This window comes from Manis pentadactyla, chromosome 12, assembly GCF_030020395.1.
Source record: "Manis pentadactyla isolate mManPen7 chromosome 12, mManPen7.hap1, whole genome shotgun sequence".
In the NCBI taxonomy this organism is placed as follows: domain Eukaryota; kingdom Metazoa; phylum Chordata; class Mammalia; order Pholidota; family Manidae; genus Manis; species Manis pentadactyla.
Window position 1 is genome coordinate 108033848 of NC_080030.1, and position 23051 is coordinate 108056898.

Genomic DNA, 23051 nt, shown 5'->3' on the forward strand with positions numbered 1-23051 from the left:
AGCTGCCTCCTACAGGCGCCTCCCAGTTGGGCTGAAACAGGGCGTGAAAGCTGGGAGAGCCTCCCTCTCCCTGTCAGGCAGCAAAGTCCATCACTGCTGGGCTGAGTGGGCTGGTGCGTCAGTGGTGTGCAGGGAAGCGCCTCTGGGCTGAGCTGCCAGTGAGCAGGATGGAGTGTCTGGGTATCCTGAGAGGGCACAACCTGTTGGGCCGAGGGAGGGCTGGGGTAGGCGTCCACCTGCCCTTTCTCCCGCAGAGATGGCTCCGTCCAGCTCTGCCCCCTCTGGCTCCCCTCCCGCCCTCAGCAAGTCTTTTCAAACTGCTGCCTCTTTGTTGGGTCTCAGTGGGACCAGCCGAGGCTCCTGGCCTCCACAAGCGGCTGGTGTGTCCGCTCCCACTCTGCTCCAGCGGACTGTTGTCCGGACCTGCTAATCAGCAGAACCCAGTGCAGTGTGGACTCATGCTCCCAGCGCAGCTCTCCAGGGCCAGGGGTGCAGAGTTCCTGGGCACCTGTCCCCTCCCCGCTCCCTTCCTCTTTTTCCTGCCCCTGGTCTGAGATGGGGGAAGGGCCTCCTCCCACTCAGCTGTGGCTCTACTACTTTACCCTTCTCTGTGTGGTCCTCTCTGCCCCGCGTGGAGGTCGTCTGTTCTGCAGCCTTCAGGCTACTTTCAGGGTTAGTTGTATTTTCTGGAGTTGCTTCCTTTGTGTTTGTGTGTGTGTGTGAGGAAGTTTCAGTCTTGCCTTCCTACTCCGCCATCTCGAGCGCACCCCCTCATACACACACACACACAAGATCTGTCTGTATTGTTTTAGAATATTGACACTCCTTTTTGTATTGTCCACTCAGGTGAATTTTTAAAATTTTATTTTACTAAAAAATTAAGTACCTTGTTTTTTTTTCAGTTAATCATTGGTCTTACATATTATGTCATGTCAGTACATACTGCTCTACATCGTTCATTTTACTGGGTATATATACCGTTTTGTCATATGACTTCCACAATTCCCTTAACCGGTTTCCTGTTCATAGACATTTATTTATTTTTTACCAGGAGATAGACTTCTGAATCATGTTGTCAAGTTTTTCCTAAATTGATCTTGATTGGGATTCCATTGAACTTTGAAACAATTTAGGGAGTAAAAATATCTTAACAGTACTGATTTTGGCTCTGTTTTTATACCTTTTGCTAGACATTGCCAAATTGACTTCCAAAAAGATGGGTCTTAAACTCCCACTGGAAGTATGTCAGGGTATTTATTTTCCCATATCTTCACCAACATAAAAATAGCATATGATTGGTGTTTTAATTTGCATTTCTTTTTTTTCTGGCAGAGTTAAACTTTTAAAATTACTTTTAAAGCTATTTATGCTTCCTGTGTTTTGTGAATCCTCATGTTCTTTGTGTATCGGTCATCTCTTTTTCCTCCTTGCTGTTGATCCTGTATTGTTCAGATGTGTTTCATTTGCAGTGAAAAAAAAAAAGCCAGTTGAATTAGCTGAACCGGGGGAGGAATCTAATGGCTGGTTTAATAGTTAAGTCCAGTAACGGTCTGATTCAGCCATGCGTACATCTGTGAGCTTAAGTGATGTTCAGGGGTCTCTTTCCCCTCCCCTCCCTGTCCCTCTCCTTCATCTTTTGGTCCTTGTTTTGCTTGTTATTGGCTTCATTCTTGTCAGTTTTTTGATGTTATAGGAAAGATAGCTCCTGGAATCTTCTAGGTTGTTCTCTTAAAGGGAAAAGGTTATTCTCCTACTCGGAGTCCATTTAACTGTCCCTAGAAAGGGCTGACCTAACTGGATCACATTCCCATTGCAGACCAACTGCAGTGTGTAGGGTAATAGGATGTTTTGATTGGCTCACCTTGTGATTGTTACCATCACGGAATCATACTAAGGAGAGAAGTTTCCAGAAAAGAGATTTAGGATAGACACACATACAGAAAAAGATGTCCATTGTAGTTTCTAAGAGCTTAAATATACATGAGGTTAAACTCCCAAGTTCCATAAGGGCAAAGATTTTTTTTTGTCAGGTTGGTTCACTGTCATATCCAAAGCACCAGAATAGGGCCTCACACATGGTAGGCATCTGTAGAAATATATTGATTAAATAAGGATATTAATTTTACATATGGTGGTTTTGATTTTCAGAACATTGAATTTTGTGTAGCCTAATCTACCAGTCTTTCCTTTTATGATTTACTATTTTTGCTTTTATCTCCAGAAACTTTTTTTTGTGTGTGTGTGTGTGTGTGTGTGTTGTATTCTTTTTTTTTATTATGGTATCATTAATATATGATCACATGAGCAACATTGTGGTTACTACATTCCCCCCATTATCAAGTCCCCACCACATACGCCATTACAGCGACTGTCTATCAGTGTAGTAAGATGCTGTAGAGTCACTGCTTGTCTCTCTGTGCTGTACTGCCTTCCCCGTGCCCCCCTACATTATGTGTGCTAATCATAATGCCCCTTAATCCCTTATCCCTCCCTTCCCACCCACCCTCCCCAGTCCCTTTCCCTTTGGTAAGTGTTAGTCCATTCTTGGGTTCTGTGAGTCTGCTGCTGTTTTGTTCCAGAAACTTTTTATGTGATGGTCTTGTTATATTTTAAGCCAATTTTTTAAAGAGTTAGCCCAAAGATTACATTAAAGTATATATTAATTCACACTTTGTTAGATAATTCATGACATTTTTCTGTATCTACAAGTATGCTTTGCTTCATGCAGCAGAATTTTAAACATTGTTAATTTACTTTTTTTGTGTAAATATAATGATATAAAATTTGCTGCCTCTCACTATGTATCAGAAGATATCGTATTTAATATTTTTGTAAGAAATTACTTTTCAGTCCAAATGGTCTGTTCATTAAAAATCTGTGTATACAAAACACTTTCTGACAATTCAAATGTCAGGGGCCCAAAGCCGTCCTGTGCAAAGAAGGGAGGCTCAGAAGATCCGTGACTCCGATCTTACTCCCTGAGATGCCCGAGCTTAGTGACCGCAGCCCGTACGAGGAGAGCAGGCACTGTGGTGGGGTGGTGGTCTGGGGGGCAGTGAGGCTGAGGCAGGACCAGCGTGCCTGGCTGGGCCCACCGAAGGATGCCGGCTCTTCCTCAGAACTGAGGGGGACTGCCAGTGTTCCCAAAACTGCGCTTTCTGCAAGGCAAGAAGGCTTTTTTCTGCCTTGTTAGATGCACAGGCTGTTGACTCTTCGATTAGTAATGCAATCATAGTGATTAAGTTTCAGTGTTGAAAATCAGCTAATTTAATTATAAGGGTTAACTTAAAAGTTTTTTCAAGTAGGCTTCATTTTGAAAGACCTATATTCTCAGCTTAAAAAAAAAAGTTATAATTGGCAGTGATCCAGCTCTAATCTGTATCTATTACTTTCAGTATTTATGTTAGACACTAATCTTTTTTATTTTTCATTTTTGAATTTTCCCATAGTTCCCCACACTTAATAATGGTCCAAGGAACACTTAAGTTTTTTTTTCTTTTTTTACTGATGCCTTTTAGAAGAGAAACTGAAGAACGAGCAGTCTGTAAATCTTGCCACAGTTTATGAACATTTCTCTGGAGGAACTAGCTCCTATAATGTTAACTAAATGTTGAATTTCCTGAAAACAGGATTTTAACAGAAAAGAGTAATATCAACATTTGTTTTTAGCTAGTTTAACATAAAAAATAAGCACTCCTTTCTGAAAAAGTAGTGTAGTCTTAAGCTTTCAGTAGAAGAGTATGGTTTCATTATCCCAAAGCTAATGAACAATCATTAGAATAATCAGTACCGACTGTTTAATAGTATTTTTTTTTAAGGTACTGGGAAAACAATGGTGATGGACATGTTTTATGCTTATGTGGAAATGAAGAGGAAAAAACGGGTTCATTTTCATGGTTTCATGCTAGATGTTCACAAAAGTAAGTTAATGATCTGAAAAAAGTGATTTTTAAGTGAGTGAATACAAGTAGTTTTCCTTATCTTAAATTTGTAATCTTCTCATCTGTTAAAAAACTAGATTTTTGCTTAAAGTATTGTTTGGTTTCATTTGTTTTGTGCTATAATGAAACAGTACTGCATCCCGAGTTGGTCCTACAGGCAAATTCAGTCCTTCCAAATGAGAGGTCACTGCAGGAAGATGAGGCATTTTCTCTTTCTACTGAGGATCGATAAGAAATGCTGCCATGGGGGAGGGGTGGGAAAAAGGGCAAACTAGGTGAAGGGGGTAAAGAGGCACGAAACCTGAATCATAATATAAGTTAGTCATGGGGATGAAAGTATAGCAAAGAGAATATAGTCAACGATTCTATAATATCTTTCTGTGTTGACAGGCAGTAACCGCTCTACATTGGGGTGAGCATTTAATAATGTAGTTAGTTAACTGTTGAATCACTGTGTTGTATATTTGCAACCAATACAATATTGTATATCAACTCTGCTTCAATAAAATATAATAATAATAATAAATTCCCATCCAATAAAAGAAGGAAAAGGAAAAGCAATGTTAAAGCCTCACTTGTTTGAAGAAGTTAATTTTGGTTGGGTTGCTGCCTGTGTGTCACCTCGCCATGCGGGCATTCAGCCTGTACTTGTACGTATGCTCTTTCGCTTTGCTGGTGCCCTTCCTTATTTCGCTTTGGCATTATTTGTCTAGCAGCTATCCAGGCACCTCCCCAGGGCAGGACCATTGTATTTGTCTTCTAATATTCCCAGCAGTGAGTACACAGAAAGTGAGCGAGGTGGGCCTGGCTAGAGACAAGGTGTGCTTAGGCACGCGGGACGCAGGGCAGGGTCGCCTTCGCTGCTGGTCCCTTCCTGCTCTCCCTCCCCTGCCCCAAGCCCTCAGGCCTGAGATCCATCTTTCCGTCCCTTTGGTCACTGTGTAGTCACGTAGTCTATTGCTTGGCCATCTCTGAGGGATTGGAGAGTGCAGATGGAATGGCCACAAAGTGTCCTTACAACCTCGGGAAGGAATATAACAATAACGTGAACTACTTATTTTGAGGTAGAGACAATGCAATCAATTTCAGTGATCACATTTGATAGTATGTGGTATTGCAACTTAATTATATGTGCACATTAAAGTTTCACTTAGAGATTTAAAAATATATATTATAGTTGTTTAAAATGTATTAACACAATGTTTGATTTGTGTTTAATTTTATCCATTTAAGGAATACACCACCTTAAACAGAGTTTGCCAAAAAGGAAGCCAGGATTTATGGCTAAATCATATGATCCAATAGCTCCTATAGCTGAAGAAATCAGAGAAGAGGCTTGTCTCTTATGTTTTGATGAATTTCAGGTAAGGTCGAGATGTTTCATAGATGAAGAATGGTAAATGAGGTGCAAAAATTCAAATTCTGTTTCTGATTTTGTCATTGTTTTGTAAATTGATTTGACACATTGTCTCTTAGGACTTTAATTTTACTGTCTAGTTTGGGGATTGGAAAACCAGACTTGCAGGGGAAAGTCTGCCCCATCTGCTTCTGTAGGGCCAATGAGAAAAGAATGCTTTTTAGGTATTTAATGGGTTATTAAAAAAAGAAAAAGAAAATGTGACAGAGACATATGTGGCTTGCAAAACCTAATAAAATATTTACTCTTTGGCCTTTTATGGGAAAAGTTTGCCCATCCCTATATTCTAGTCAACAGATTCATATTTCCCCTATACCACAGTAAAGATAAGGTAATGATGACAAAACAATGTCTAAAGATGTTTGAGGGTTTTTTAAGTGTTATATAAAAAAAACAAGTGATTCACACATCTCATTTAAGCCTCCCTGTGATGAAGGGAGGTAACTGCCCTAGTTGAACTTTTAACTTTCTTCTGGTTTCAGGATTCTCTGAAATTGTGCATTTAAATTGGTGGTAAGTTATTTCCTGATCTTTTTTTCATAGGGCATGAAGGCAAACGCCATGCCTGATGCCTGTTTGGATCCCACCTGTCATGCCAGTCCAGTACTAGTAGTAGGAGTACTAATAAGAGATGCTGTAATTTAAGAATTTCTTCCTCTTTATTTGACTGCTTTCTTTAGTAGTTCTGAAATGTGATACTTGGCTTTTCTATAGTGCTCATCATTAGAGTAATTGATTATTGGAATGAAAATAGATAAATCCAGAAGTATCTAAGTTTAAAAATAAGGCTTCACATCCAAAGCTTTTGAAAAATACTTCTGGAGCTGAGTGCAGAAACTCCCGTGTTTGATTGCCTAGAATAAAGGCCCAGAGAACTTTGAAGGGGAAGAAACTAACATCTGTTGTGTGCCGCTCCAGGGTGTAGGCCCTGGGTGGTGAGTCATACATCTCATGGAAGCCTTACAACGTATTTGTGATGAAGTGAGGGAATCGCCCTAGTTGCCCCAAGAATTTTAAAGTTTCTTCCAGTTGTAAGATTCTCTGAAGTTACACATTTGAATTGATAGTGAGTTATTTCCTGTATTTCTGTGCTTAAAAACATGGGTTAGTGGGAAGTGATGTGGCCAGCATGCCTATACGCCAGGTGAGGCATGAGAGCTCACCTCTGGCAGCTTGGTCTGCATGGCTGCCAAGGTCTCCGTCTGTTGTAGAGGAGAAGGAGGTGCTTTCCCTGAGAATGCTGTGACACTGAGCTGTCTGGGGACAAGATCTTTACTTCTTTCTCCCTGCAGTCATGTTAAGACAGCCTGGCATTTCCCCTTAGCATTATAGAACTACAGGTTTTCCAAAGCAAGGCTTATGGAAAAGAGGTGTCCCCCCGCCGCTCTGAAGAGGTGTGCTGAGGGCACCGACGTGCTGCCGAGGGACGAGGCCCCCCTGGCTCCTGAAGCAGGCCCTGGGCTCAGCAGTTCCGCTGCCGTCAACAACCGAAGTCTGTGATGCACCAGGGGAGGCGTCTTAGCTGCTCATTCTGAGTCCCTCAGCCTGGTTATCTGTAAATAAAGTTGAATTGGCACACTTAAATTTTTGACTAAGGTATTGAAGTTAAAATTTTTTTTAATTATATTAAAATGTCATCTTTGTAGACTGGCTCCTGGTTTACAAAGTGCTTTAAATCCTTTACTGCCTTTAACTCTATAAAATAGTTATTATCTCCACCATGTAGGTGATGCATAGGAAGGCATCAGAATTCTCTAGGTATCATGTATAAAATTATAACCCTTAACTTGAAAAATGTAAAGTTGAAAACATTCAGAGAAATGATTGGCATGTCTCTGTGACATGAGGACCATCAGCAAGATCATTTAGGGTCAGGAAGTGATGAAAATCTGGTTGTGTGAAGGACATCTGGAGAGGCTTTGTAACAAGCAGGGCCAGGTTACCCACTAGGCGTAGTAGGCAAAGTACCTGGTATCCGTGGTACCTTGAGGGGTCCAAGAAAATATTCTAATTTAATTACTTTTAAAATTTAAAGAAGAAAATGAATATATCAATATTGAATCCAGCCTGTATCTGTGTCTATACATGATTGTTTTATAACAACAGTCATAACATGTAATTTATGTATATTTCTACGTATTTTAAATATGAATTTATTTTCTGATTGAGGAAGGGGCTCACGTAGGTGAAGCGTGCAGGGCCCGTGAACATCATAGTGCCGCCCTGACGGGGGCCCCACCAGAAGCCCGCTGGGTACACGGGCGTCCTCCACCGCGCTCAGGTTTCAGAAGGTCACTGCGTGGCCGGGAAGAAGGAAGCAGCAGCATCCGTCAGGATCCTCCTGTTTCTGTGTGCTGAGTCTTGCAAAAGGAATGCGGGCAAATGAAAAGCTTTCCAGATTATATCCCGAGTGTCAGGGGGACCAAGGGAGACAGGCCCTTTGCTTGTAAAACGTCACCTGCTAAGAGGAAGTGGATGCACCTGTCCTCGCCCGCCCCGTCAAGGTGGGTTTGAGGTTCATTCGTGCCTGTGCCCGTCCATCCAGTTGCTCTGAAGGGCCTTACTCCACACCACAGGACCCTATCTGTCCCAGAGTCGCATGCACCGTCATCCCTGGTAGCGAGTCCACAGGCTTGTCGACAACCCCGGACTTGGGTGGTGTGGCCCCAGGGACTGGGCCGATCATCTCCTCCGTCTCCTGTGTTCGAACTAAACGGCATCCGGGACGTTCCCATGTGCTAACGAGATGGAAACAGAGAGACATGGGAAGTAAATGAATCACGCCGGGGAGGAGCGCCGGGCGGCTCCCTAGGCGGCTGTGGGTTCTCCCGACCTCCCTCTAGTCCAAGCCGACCTCCAGCCCCGGTTCCCGGGATGTGCTGTCAGGGCCGCCCCTGCCCTGGAGTCTCAGACCCCGTTCCGCTAGCTGCAGCCCCTGGGCCTGCTTCTTACAAACAGTCTTGATGAGAACGGACCTGTTCAGCTCATGCTCTGCTCCCACCTGCTTTATCAAGAGGGACTTCCCTGTGATCTGTGAAAGACAGCGAGAACTGTCACCTCCGGTGCTGTGGGGAACCGTCACCTTCCTTACTACACAGTCCGTCACCTCCGGTGGAAGGAGAACTAGCTGGCGGACCAAAGCCCGAGAAGAGCGAAGAGATGAGGTGTTTCCCAGGACGCTTTTGGCCGCAGGTGGTGAAAACCCGACTTAGCAGAGCACAAACTCTCCGGGGGAAGTGCTACGCTGCGTAAGGCAGTGTCACGCCCCTTGCTCGGACTCTCCTGCTTCTCCGTCTTACACTTGGCCTCTCACTGCTCCGCCTGCTGCCAATCCCGTTTACCTCATGGAGTAGGGGACGGTGGTTCAGAGTGGCTGTTACACCAAATGCTTCTTTCCCACCAGGCCTCTGAAGGACGTAAGTGCAGAGATGACAGTGCAAGACTGAACATCAGATTGATTGCTTTTATCTGATCCCAAATTTCAGTGTATCTTTCTAGTATGATAGAGTTGATAACCCGAGAGACCCTCTTGCCTTGAGCAAAGTTGGCCTGAATGTTCTAGAATGAAAAATGTTTCCAGTCTTGCTCTTTTATTTCCTATGAAATCCCAAGCCTGAATCTTAGAGCTGACCACTTGGAGCTTACAAAGAAAGGCCAATATCTGCACGTATCCATTGTTGAGAAGGAGCAGAGACAGCAAGGATGTCCAGGCAGGAGAGCTTCCAGGGCCCCTGCCCTCCTTTCAGAGATAACCTGTCACCTTCTGAGATACATATCTACTTATTTATTGTGCCCAGTGTTACTATAATACACGTTCCTTCCCAGGAATATAAACTTTAGTGCAAGAATCTTTGTTTTGCTAATTGATGTATCTCAGGTGTCTAGAACAGTGCTTGAAAATGAAAGAGTGAATGAATGAACAAATGAGTTCTAGTACCAAATAACTATTGGAGTTTCCCCAACTAAGTCTCACTTCCCTTTATATAATAACAACCTGAATTTTTTTCCTGTCAGTGTTCTGAATTATCCTAACATTTTTGTCAAACTTAACAGATGAAAAATGGCATCTCATTTTAATGTGTATTTCTTTAAATAATAATATGGTTGACTTTTTCCATGTTTGTTTACTTACTGGTAGGTAGTCGAAAGATAGTTAAAATCCATCTCTTGTGAACCAGCTGGGGTGATTCCATTTATTGAGGTGCTTACGTTCCATCTATTACAACATTAGCTACTGTTCATTGAGAGCCTTTTATGTACCTTTATTCTTACGGCTCAAATTTTATACAACTACATATAAATAATATGGACTTATTTTAGCATATATACCATATATGGGTAATGGTCATAGTTAACATTTTTTGAGGGTTTACTCTATGTATCAACAACTTTGCAAGGTAGGTATAATATATAGATGAGGAGATGAAAGGTCAGAGAGGTTAAAGAACTTGTGCATGGCCCCTCAGCCAGTAACGCAGTTTGAATCCATCATCAGCGCTCTTATTCACTAGTAGTAACAGCTCTATGTTATCTTTGGTATATGATGACTTGTATTATTTATTTATAGCTATAGATCTAGAGCTAGATAGGCTTTACTAGGTGTTTTAATGAGAGAATCTAAAAATTATCCTCAAACTTATTAAACCTAGTACAATGCATTGCTGATTTACTAGAAAGAATTTTTTAGGCACTTTATTTTTAGTGACAGTATGTCTGCAATCCCTACTTCACTTTTAAAGTTGAATCCTATCAATAGTCTTGGTTTTTAACTAATAATTGGCCTTTAGGTGGTGTTAATTAATACAGTATTTATTTTACTAGGGAAAAGAATGGGAATTATTGCTGCTTAACAACAAAAAATATACTCTTTCTTTTTTGTGCTCTTCAGTTTAGGGTATTTTATTTAAGATTATGTTTTGGTAGCATTCAGATGACATTTGCATAATGTATCCTCATTAGTTTGGTTCTTTTTAATAAGTGTAGCATTTCAGCTTTACTTATGGTATCAGATACACTATTCTTATTTTGTTTGAGAAATTTGTTTAGATAGGTTGTTGGTAAGTGTTCTAGTTGCTGAAATAAAAGAATAGCTTTTCCTCAAAGTTTTTTTTTAGGGTCTTAGTTATGTCCACTTTGAATATTTGTTTCTTAGAAGCATATATCAGAATACTGAAAGTAACTGATTTTTTTTTAAGTTATTTCTTGTCTCTTTTTAGAGATACTGGATAGATATTTTACAAATATGGTCCAAAAAAAAAAAAAAAAAGAATTCTGATGAGCAGTTATCATGCAAAATTCTCCTCTATAAGCTATCAATATCATTTAAAAAATAGTTTTGACCGTTTTTATAAAACAGGAAAGCTATTAAAAACTGCTAATAAAAAATAGGTGCTTATTTTTGTGCTAATACTAATTACTGATAATGCATGCTTATGTTTGTCGCTCATTACATGGCACTGTACCAATCAGTGGGTGACTGAGCCTCAGGCACTTACACATGTAAATTAACCATTCGATTTTTTTTTTTCGTTTTTACTTAAGTGAGTCATAATGGAAAGCAACTCCAGGTCATAAAAAATCTTTTCTCTTTAATGCTAATGAAATGTCTCCACTCTCTGTATTAGCAGACTACCCTTATTGGTAATCTGTAGCCTTCTCTTTTGTTCCCGTTGGTAATGAAATGCTGGGTGCTGAAAAAGCCCGCTCTCCAAGAATGTGCGGCCATTGTCTCCTGCTCACTTACACTGTAAAATCACTGTTCCCCAGCAAAGCCGAACAAGTGCGGGGACAAGATCAAAAGAGCGTGCACTGGCAGCCGGCTACACCAAGTGACTCCTGCTGTATTAATTAGCCGTAGCTTCTCCAAGTTAATGTACTCTGATAGCGCAAAAACATTCCCTAATACAAAAACAACAAATTGTAATTCAGCCACAAGTCTTTATTGTTCACTGTCTTTAACTTTCATTTTAAACCTTTGCGCTATGAGATAAGCTAAATGCGCCTTCACTTTTCTGAACGTTAGGCCACAAAAGCTATTTTTAATTTTTTCAAAAATATCAGTGACATGGTCAGATGACCATTTTTGTTTCCTAAAATTGGGTAACTTTTAATTGATGTCATTCTTTACAAAAGTCAGTGTATTGGGAACCCACTTTAAAAATGCAGTTGCCTCTAAAATTTGCAAGCCTGTTCTGTCCTCTCATCAGAAATGCCACTGGTGTTCAAGCATTTGAAAAGGGCCTTCTTTTGTGAGTGTTTCTTGCGGAAGCAAAATTTGACAGTGATCCTAAGCTCCAAATTAATATCACTTGCTAAATAATTAAATAGTACCACTTTCTTTTTCATTTTAATCACTACTTTGTAAGTTCCTGAAGTCTAATTGAAGGAATCCTCTGTAATTTTTCGGTAAATGTTTTAAAGTTGTAGCTAGGGACAGCAAAAAAAAAGATCTGTCCATCTCCATATTGTAGCTTGGATTGGTTTTATTTAGGTGGGAAGGAAATAATTAAACTTCATAAGTTATCAAATGCAAAAAGAAAAGCAATCTAGATCTGTGTAACCCAAGTTGTTGTTAGTCATATTATAACCATTTACTTGGTAACTTTTAGTATTTTGATCTAATTTGAAAGAATTCCACCAGTTTGTATGCGCTCTAACATGGTTTAAAAATAGCAATGTGATATGTATTGTGTGACATATTTTGTGAATATAAATCCTTTTTTGGCGGGTTATCTAAAAGGTGCTATTAAAGAAAAGAAATATCAGAACATTTTCACACTGGGAAAATCTAAAACCCATATTATTGTATTCATATGGGAAGGTACATGATTAATATCAACCTTCACTATCATTTATTTTTGAAGTCAACTTCCTTCCCTCCTTAATTTCTGTATTTCCTTATGTTTTTTGAAAGCTTTTAAAAAAGTCAACATTAAGCTTACTTGTTAATTGCAGATTTTAAAAAATGATTTTAGACAAGATCACTAGTATGTGTCTCTGTAACTTAGATGGAATAGTTTTATCTGCATTACGCATTTCCGGTTTTGTCAGAAGTCTTTCTTTAAAGCACCGTGTCCACCATTCCTTTAAGTCGGTTTTTTTTGGTAGAAGGGTATCTGTTTGGAAGGTCAGCAGAGGCCTGTGCTGAAAGTGACTGAAGGGCCTTTTGGTTATTCATGGACAGTAATAGAAGGCACTTAAAAAGAACAATGAAATTGCTCATTTTTGTGATGGGCCATCTGTTGAATTGTTTTGTGCCACAATTGCACAATAGTATCTATGTCATGTCATTCTATTTTCAACAGCAGCTGATTATGTCTCGTTGGCTATTTGTCCTTATTTCTGAAGTCCCACGACTGTTTAAAGTCACCTTCGTAGGGACCTTTGCCAGAAAGGTATTAGAAACTCAGGCAGCCTGTGTCTCCCCCCGCCCTTTTTTTTTCTCTCCTTTTTACGGGGGAAAGGGGTTGTGATGAGAGGAGGAGGGAATTGGTTGTTTTAGTTGTAATTAATTAGATTTCCTAAATATTTCAGACAATTGTCTATGCTTTCCACCTGTAGTTCTATAAAAGCAGTTAACATAGAACCATTTCATAATTTGTGTAGAAATGACAGGCTTGCAAAAAGGAAGAGTCAGGTTTACAAGACTACTATACAGTCTTTCATGGTTTTAATTATCTTCTCTTTCTTCCGGATGATAATTAGAATTTTTCTCTTGGAATTCACTTTCATCTTTAAAAAACAAACCATGAGCCATTAGCAAATTTGTTAAAGCAGAAGTGAAATTAACGTAAAACAAATGTGTTGTTGTCCACAGGTCACTGACATTGCTGATGCCATGATTCTGAAACAGCTTTTTGAAAATCTGTTCAAAAATGGTGTCATCGTTGTGGCGACATCCAACAGGCCACCGGAAGGTAAAAACAAACACTGAGCTCGTCTTTCCCAACTGGGTAGAAATGAACAAGATTTGAAAAATCCGTCATTTTGTACACACTGTGTTAGTAAATCTGATGACTTTGGTTATCATTAGTTTCATACCTGACTTAATCTGAAAAATTAGTTGGCATTTCTATTTGAAAAATGTTCATGTTCCTGGCAGGCTAAACTCAGGTGATGCCGAGTTTGGTGCCCTTGCTGTTTCTCTACCAGGTCTGTCATATGTGCATATCAAAAAATGCAGACCTTTCTAACTGCTTTTTATGGGCTATAAAAGAAATTCAGTGAAATGAAAGACAGAGCTGCTAATTGAATCTTAACAAAAGACTTAAAGCACACTTGCATAAGTAGTTTCTGATACTTCACTTAATCTATCATTTCTAAAAAAGCACTTGTGGCTTATTAGGAGATTATTTTAGAATTAAAATGCAAATAGTATTTAGATAAAAACACCAGTTTAAAATCTTGTATCTTTCAGCTCATAATGTGGTCAAAAATAATGCTTTATGTGTTCTTAATGTTAACATCTTTCTGCCTGGAATGTTTTTCTGCCAGGTAACTGCGTGTCTATGCCCACAACTCTAGGTTTCTGCTCAAAAGCTGCTTGGGCAGTGAAAAGCGCTCACCTCCCTCTTCGAATCTACAATCTTTCCTTTTTCCCTGGCATTGTTCCCCCTCACCTGCTCTATTTTTTTCCTATAGCACCTACAGGACCACCTGTAGCACTTCTGGCATTTATGGGATTACTGCCTATAGTTCTGGGCTACTGTCTGTCCCCTTCCAGGATGCAAAGGCTTCACGAGGGCAGTGTCTTTCTTTTTGCGGGTGTATTCTAAGCACCTAAAGCGGTGTTGAGCATATGAATGCATCTCAGTAAACAGTCTTAGGATTAATGCTGAATGAATGCATGTATTTAAAGGATCTGCCTGAATGCAGTGTTGAGAATAGACTGTGGGGATGAGATTTCAAGGCTGGAAGTAGAGAGGCCATGTGGGAGATGAACGCAGTGATCGCGAGGGGAGATGATGGAGTGCGAAGGAGCTGAGAGGGGTCAGATTCTAGATATATTTTGCAGGCAGAGCCAAAAGGATTTTTTGATGGAAAGAATACAGGATATGGGAGAGAAAAAAAATAAGAGAGAGGGTCAAGAATGACTTGAAGGTTTTGGCCTGAGCAATTGGAAGGATGAAATTGCTGTTCGTTGAGATGGGGAAGACGATAGGAGAAGCAGACTTTGGTAGGGAGGTGGAAGTAGGGGTTGCTATGGTGTCGAGGCATGAACATACAAGATTTTGGATCTCGATGGAAAGCTTTCAACTGGAGATACAATTTTGGGAGTCATCAGTCCAAAAGGAAGCTGGTAAGAGCATCCAGTGAGGCAGGAAGAGAACCAAGAGAGTGTCAAGCAAGGAGAAGGTGGTACCAAAGGGAGGATGGTCACCTTTGTGAGATGCTCCTAGGAGGTGTTAATGAGGTTGAGATTGACCCTTGGAACTGGTAACGTGGAGTTCATTAGTGAGCCTGAAAAGAGCAACATAATAGTGTGAGGTTTTTTTTTTTAATAAGCCATGTCACACTGATGGACTTCTATTGCATTTGTGATCTAATGTACCCAGATCTTACTATGTCAGCTGCGTCAGACTAGGTGTCTCTCATTCTATATAAGGTAGTTGATTTATTTTTCCCTCCTATTGAAGTTCAGCTTATTAGTCTACCTACATTGTTCCATTTTGTTGATTTATGTTGATATTTTTTTGAAGTATGACTCTAAGTTATTTTTAGCCATCCCTACTATGACATTTATAAACTTGGTGACTGTGCTTTTTTATCCTCAGCCATTCATTAAGTAAAGGTGTAAACAGAATAGGACCCAGTTCAGACCCCTGTAGTATACCATTAGAGGTGTTATTTAGGGACACATCAATTAATACTTTTGGATCCAGTTATCCAAGCAACCATAGCTATACCTAGTCTGTTACACTACAAGAGAATCTTGCATGCTTTTATCTGATGTACTTATGAAAATCCATATAATGTTATGTATAGCATTCTTTTGATTAACTAGCATAGCGACCCTGTGAGACAAGGCAGTGAGCTTTCTCATATGAGATCATCTCTGTACGTGAATGTGTGTACTTGACTTGACTCTAGCTGACTTAACGGTGTCATCAGCATTGTCTTTAGACATTTATTGACTGGCTATGTTAATAAATAGCAAGGGTCTAGAACAAGCCTGGGAACGCCCTGGCAAAGGCTGCTGAAAAGAAAATTGCAGTTGGCTGGTCAAGCTATTGCAGTGTGGTGAACTGAGGAAGGACCACCACAGAGAGGTCAGGGAACATTCTGGAGCTCATAGCTCTGAAGGAGGGAGCAAAGTTATAGGCCCACTGGAGTAGCAGGCAGAAATCTGAGGGCAAGCCACCCTTCTGGAAGAGTGGAAATTCAAGATACAAAAATCACAAACATTGGGCTTAGTCACAAACGTAAAGAAAGTCTTTTGTAAATATGAACTATCAAAGAGACACAGGTCACACACTAAGTTTTTAAACCATGGCTAAAAAGTAGCTTAATACTTTAATGTAAAGAGCCCCAGATACATTATTATTTTTTAATAGCATCTACTTGTTCTCAGACTGTTACAGGAGGCGGGGGGAGAACCTTCCTGGGAGAGGCTGGAGAGAGGAGAGAGGACAGCGCATTCGAGGAACAGAAGGGCGGCCTGTGCAGCCGGGTGCAGCAAAGGGGGAGTAGGGTGCAGTGCGGGGCAAGACGAATCTGGAGAAGCAAGAGGCAGACCTTACAAAGCAGTCACACAGATTTGGTTTATGGAAATCCGCACAGTACTGTGGATGCAGGGAGGCGTCCTGGGAGGCTGCTGCAGTGCACCAGGCAAGAAATGAAAGTAGGTTGGGAGAAGGCAGTGATGCCCACTGCGGGGCTGTCCCACTCCCTGGGGATATTTGGTAATGTTTGAGACATTTTTGTTGTTGGAACTAGGCAGGGCCAGGGGTGGGCACTGTTACTGGCATCTTCAGTAATTATGCTAAAACTTCCTATAATGTACAGGGCTATCCCCCACAACAAATGATTATCTAGCCAAAAATGTCTATAGTTCTGAGGTCGAGAAACTCTGATGTAGGGTGATGCCAATACATAAGGAGGGGATAGATTTGAAAGATATTTAAGAAGTAAAATGGATAGCACCTGATTATAGATTGGATATTGAGGAAAAGGGAAAGAACAAGTTGTAAATTTCCGGCTTGTACAACTGGGTGGGTGGTCGCACCTATCATCCAATGAAGACAGAAAAAACCTAGAGGTTAGAGGTTTAGAAGATATTGCCCAGTGGAGAAGAATGTGTATTTTTCTTCTCTTCATTAATTCTTTGGCCTCTCTGTTTAATTTCCTTCTACTTCATTCACCTCATTTCCTCCATTTCTAGTTATAATGCATTAATTTCATGGGCAAAAATGGGCATTATTGTTATTGGTGGAGGTTACAATCATATCCTAATCTTTTATTAGCTAGTAACTTAATTGCCAATTTATAGACAAATAAATTATTTTTAGTAGACAGTTACCAGAAACATATAACAAATAATTCATAATCTTAACAGAAAATTATCAGTAGTCAAGTAAAAGTGACACTGGAATTCAGGAACCTGTATAGGAGAGAAAATAGCTGTAGAGGGGAGTGGTCTGGGAAAGTCCTGCAGAGAGAAGAAAGGGCAGCAGTAGTTGAGGCGGGTCCTGGAATAAGGTCCCGAGTGGCTGTCGGGTTCTCACTGCTTTTCTTAGTCCTCAACTCGAATTCCTCATTTGCTGGGGTTGAAGCCCTCATCCTTCATGCACCAAACTGGCATCAGCTCATGATTTCTACGGTAGCTTTGGGCTCCCTGTTTGTTTGCCGGCCTGTAGGGGTTTTCCTCCTTTCTTGCAAGCTCAAAATATGTTTAGTATATTTTAAACAACATTTATAGCACAACATTTGTAGTGCTATTTTGTATTTTCTAGGATAATCTGGTTAAGGTTATTGAACATGAAGCAGAGAGGATTTTGGATCGAAAGAAATTTGCTGAAAAAATTCTAGATTAAAATATATCTAGGGATAGATTGTATTCAATTTCTTATTTTTAGAAAACTTCGAGCAAATGATTTATTTATCTATATTTTCATTTAGATAAATATTTTATATGGCCCATACACAAATAGACATATTTTTACTTTTCAAATGTTACACTGTCAGGCCATTGGAAGAGTCAGAAACAAAAGTCCACGACTAAAGTTTCATATACATGCTACTCCTTTTTTAGGTTCTGAAATAAAATTTTGTGAATTCTGTGATAATCTAGTAGGGAAAAATTATACTGTGAGATTTAAGTGTATGGAGAGCATAACAGCAAATTAATAATAGACTAGTAGATTCAATTAAAATTTTGAATAAAATTTGAAATTAATAATAAACTTAAGAAATTATTCAATCAAAAGTGAGAATAAATTTTTGTGAGGAAATAGAATATGTATAAAGTGAAATAACTACATTTCGTTGACAGTAAAACACAAAGTGCTAAAACAAAAAGGGCCCTATTGACTGAATCTAGAAGAAATGCACATTCTGGACTTTCTAGTTTTTAATTTATTATTTTTTATAATGAAAATGTTCCAAATAGCATTAGAATGACCAGGAATAATCCTGTATTACTTGGATTGTCAGACAACATTTATGTAATCAGTCCTCAAGCCAACACATCCGTAGTAAATAAAGACTGGATATAATTAGAAAGCTGGCTGATAGTTATGGGTACACACACACACAAATGTAATTTATCATATTAATACTTCTAAGAAGAAAAAGTCCAGTGGTGTCCACTATAAAAGCTGAAAGAGTATTTGGCAAAATTCAGCACCTTTCTTGATAGAATCACTCCAGAAGATATAAATAGATGGATAGTTTCTTAATATGATACCAAATATGTGTATTTCAGCTCAAAAGTCAGAATTATACTTTGTGGGGGCTCCATGCTACTTTACTATAAGTATGAATAAGGCAAGGAAGCCAACTATTTCTTTTTAACATTGAACTAGAGTATTAACAGATTATAAGAACAACTAGGTGTGTAGGGAGGGGAATCGAGGGAAACCCACGTATCTTGATTACAGGGGTTCTCCAAGATAGCCATACCACTCCTTTTTCAAGGTTATAGAAACAGAAAATACTCTAATATGGGAACAGTGAGTAGGAAAGAGAAGTAAATAAACATTAGAAAACTTCTGTATTCTGTAAAAATCAGGACAACATGAACTCTGTGGTATAGAAGATCCAAGCTGAGAGAAAACAACAGATTGAGTTGAAAACCTTTTTAACTAAGAAATCAGGTGAAATTAAAAAAAGCTAAATGAAATAAAAGATTTAATTAATTGACTTAAATCAACTAAAATCAGCATTAGAAACACTGAACTGTAGAATTGAAACTACAGCAAATGAAATTAGTGGTATAGGAAAACTACTTAAGAAGCTCTGCTAGTGGAAATAGAATAAAGAGAATGAAATGATGGAAAGAAGTACTTAAGTCTCCTGGACGAAAGAGGTCTTAATTGGAATTTATGAAAAAACAAATGTTCGAAATAAGAAGCGTGACTGTAACAATGGATTGAGTGTGAGTGAGTATCTGCAGTTACTGCTCGCTGATACACTTGTGAGGTTTGGTGGGAGAGTCCCCGCATCCTGAGTGATCTGCATCCTCACTGGTGCTGCTGGTTACTAGGGAAATACACAGTCAAGTACTTCTTTAGAATCTAAGTATGCCTTCTACTTTTCAAATTACATGAAAAGACTAAAGATCAAAGAAAAAATATTTCTTAGAGCAAGAGCTAGACAGCAGAAGAAACAACTAGAATTATGAATAAAAGCATGAGACAAGATCACGCATGTCAATGACAGGGAATATAAATGGGTTATATATCTCTATTAAAAAATGAAACTGCTGGTATGGCTGAGTAAGCTTTTAGCTAAATGGGAATGACCTTCTTGCAGACAGCGGTAACAAATTCTGAACAAAATACATAAGCAACTATTGGAAGGTCCTGGAGAGTGAAACATGTCAAGCAGATTCTACAGGGGAGACAAAACTTGAAAGAGGACCCAAAATGGGGTTTCCTGTTTTTTTGTTTTTGTTTTTCTTAACAGCTGTCAGGTTTAGGGAAGGTGTAAGTGCTGCATTGGGTGACTGACATTCAGACAGAAAACCCACAGTCTTTATGGCCTGAAGAACCAGATGGCAGAGTTTGGGGCAAGCTTACTGCTGGCAAATGAGGGGTGAATCCCAGAGAGAACTAGATTGATGTCGCCCCAGGTTCCTTGTATAAATCCTGCCCAGATTGCTGACTGATCAGAGATTTTTTTTGTGAAATTATTCCATTGTCTTTTTTTTGATTAAAGTATCACTGATATACAATCTTATATTGGTTTCAAATATACAACACAGTCATTCAACAGTTACCCATATTATTAAACCCTCACCCTCCATAGTGCAGTTACTATCTGTCAATAAAGGAAGATGTTACAGGATCATTGGCTGTATTCTCTGTGCTGTACCACCATCCCTGTGACCCACTTATCTTATGATTGAGAACTTTTATGCCCCTCTCTTTCCCTTCCATTGTTTTATAAGGTTTGTAGTATATGTACATTTGTTGCATATGACACCTATAGCATAAAGGGAGAAGTTTAGATGGACTTACATGGATGTAAGGTTTCTACATTCTTTTGTAAGTGGTATGATATTAATTCTAAATAGAGTGTGAGAAGTTAAGGATACATATTGTAACCCCCAGAATAACAACAAAAATAAAATAAAGGCCAATAGACAAAAAGGAATAAAGAATATATTGAAATAATCCAAAAAAATCAGCAAAAGAGGAACAGAGGTAGAAGAAAAGGAAAAAAAATGAAAAATTGTAGAGCTAAGTATTAAATGTTAATGAGCTAAACACTGCAGTTAAAAAATAATTATCAGAATGGATTAAAATGTCAAGAAGTATTATTTAAAATACAAGTGGATTGAAAGTAAGTAGATGCAAAAGATAAACCACAGAAAGAGTAATGATATGATGGGCTTCTTATATCAGACTAAACTGACTGAGGCAGGCCCTGCCGACCCTGCGGCCCCTCCAGAGGATGCTGTGCTGGACTCAGTCTCCCTCTCTCAGCTCATGGCAGCAGTGGGCCTGCGCCCCTGACTCCTAGGCCATTGTGCTGGAGTTTGTTTGCTGGGGATTACGGTTGTAGGTAAATCAAGTATTGTATGGTGGTGTGTGGAAAGCAGTTTTGAGCTTAAGCTCATTTCTACCACGGCATCTAGTACCAAAGTGAGCTACATCAATTCCTAGTCTGGGATACAGCTGCGCAAGAATGACTTTCTGCCTTTTACCACCAATATACTGCTATCGTTAATTTCGGCTCTAGTCATTTATGATACCACCAAGAAGAAATGCTTTCAACATTAAGGAATCCATTAAAAAAGATCTTTTACAGCAAGGCCCATCTAGTTTTGTAGTTGATGTTGTAGGAAATAAGTGTGGTATTGCCGCAGAAGGGAATTCATGGAGGGAGATGTTAAGGACTGCTCCGATTCATGCATGTAATTTTGTAGAGATCAGTGCAAGACCCACAGTGACCTGAAATGAACTCTAAAGAAGTCAGTCCAAGAACTCCACTCACTCACCCCGACACCTCGCCTGGTAGCAAGGTCTTCAGACTTCAAGGACAGGCTTCAGAGTCTGAGTGAGTGACATGAACGAAGAAACTACCAGAAGCCAGGCCGGTGGAATTGGTTTCATGAGGCCGTGTCATTATTTGTGTTTATTTATGGAAAACTCCTTTTAATTACCTTTCTTAAAAGTTGTTCTTAGTCTAAACTGATATGTATTTACACAAATAAGCATCATTCACCCTGTTGGTTGTGACACTTGGATTTTTAAGGAAAAGATCTGCGTATCCATGTGCATCTCCAAAGTATTTAGACCCTTGTAATTACTTTAAAAATCCTCTTTGCATGTATTTCATCTGTAAGTATTATGATAGTTATTCACTGTGGAGAATGTAGAGGTCCTTATACCATTCTCAAAAAATGAATGTCCCATAATTCCAGTACTCCATCTTGTATGACCAAGTGCTCATTTAGCTTTATGTAGAGATCATTAAAAATCATGAGTAAGAACTTCTGCTGAATTTTTAAATAGTATTTAGTAAATAATGACAAATGTTGATATAAATGTATTGTAAAGCCTGTAGGTCTAAGAAAATAATATTAGGCAACTAATATTAAAATTTTTGGTAGTTAAATAACATTTCAGGAGATGGATCTATTGCATTAATAATTAGCATAATATTTGAATTGCAAATAACTCTTCAATTTAACGAGAACAGTCCTTTTTCACTTAAGTGTCCTATAAAAACCTAAAGGTTTCCAAGGCAAATGAATTCTGTTTAGAATTTTGTTTAGAAAATAATTCTCAGAGCATAAAATTTAAGTTATAGATCTCTGTAAAGACTGATTTTTTTAAAAAAGTGAACTCTTCATAAATTAAATATTAAAGACCTAAAGGTATCATTATCTTTAACTTTGCTTGGTGAGTAGAAATGATTTAATAAAAAATAGTACAAGTGGGTCTTTGTATCTCTCATTGCCTTTAACTTACTGTAGTTTTAATCCTATAACTCTGTGTTCTTTGATACTTACTAATACTGTATGTTTTTCTCCCAGTATATTTTAAAAGAACTTATTGAGGCATAATTGACATGATACATGGCACATATTTAAAGGGTAATATTAAAAAAAAAGGCACGTATACATTTGTGAAATCACCACTACAACGATATAATGAACATTTCCATCATATCGAAAATGCCTCGTCCCTCATCTGTCATCTGTCCTGCCCCTGCCCCCACTTTGTTTCCCCAGACAACCACTGATTTGCTTTCTGTTACTACAGATTAGTTGCTTTTTCGAGTTTTAAATAAATGAAATCACACAATATGTACTCCCCTCCCCATTTTTTTGGTCTGGCCTCTTTTACTTTGCATAATTATTTTGAGATTCATCCATTTTTTTGCATGTATAAGCAGCTTAATCCTTTTTATTGCTGAGTAGTATGTCATGGTACAGATGTGCGCAGTCTGTCTGCCCACCTGGTGACGGGCTTTGGAATTGCTTGCAGTTTGGGGCTATTATAAGTAAAACTGCAGTGTTTAGCTATTATAAATAAGGCCCCTATAAACATTGAGTTTATTTTTTATATTATTTTATTTTAAATTTTTACCACTTACTGGCAATCATGGCTCTCAACTCTTATTATACAGCAATGTTTTCACGTACCTTCCCCAACTTGGTAATTAGGTAAGATTATGAAAATATCTAGCTTTGAACTTGTTTCCTGCATTTTACCCATTTTATTCATTTGAGGTATTGATTATAGGAAAGAAAAGACCTCATTGTGAATTTTGAAATCCTAACAGCCTGGCTAGCAGTATCCTACTTTTTATAATATCCCTAAATAAAAATTTTAAATGTAACTGAATTAAAGCCTCTAGTCCTTAATTAACCAAAGAGCTTATGCAAATACTTTCTTCACTATAATGATGTTATGATGAATATATTTCTAAAGAGAATAAATGTTTCCTAATGACCATATTATATTTCCATAAGTAAATGTGACAGTTCAAGTCTATCTTAGTTATCAAATTTTCTCTGAACA

At 38.9% G+C, this 23051-nt stretch overlaps 1 protein-coding gene across 1 annotated transcript in view; it reads left to right on the forward strand.

The window, feature by feature from the left end:
• Positions 1–23051, forward strand: part of AFG1L (AFG1 like ATPase) — a 158650-nt gene that overhangs the window by 40214 nt on the left and 95385 nt on the right. The window contains exons 4-6 of the mRNA XM_036902913.2: positions 3819–3920; positions 5175–5305; positions 13175–13274. Of these exons, the coding sequence (XP_036758808.2) occupies positions 3819–3920; positions 5175–5305; positions 13175–13274 (333 nt within the window). The remainder of the gene's footprint in view (positions 1–3818; positions 3921–5174; positions 5306–13174; positions 13275–23051) is intronic.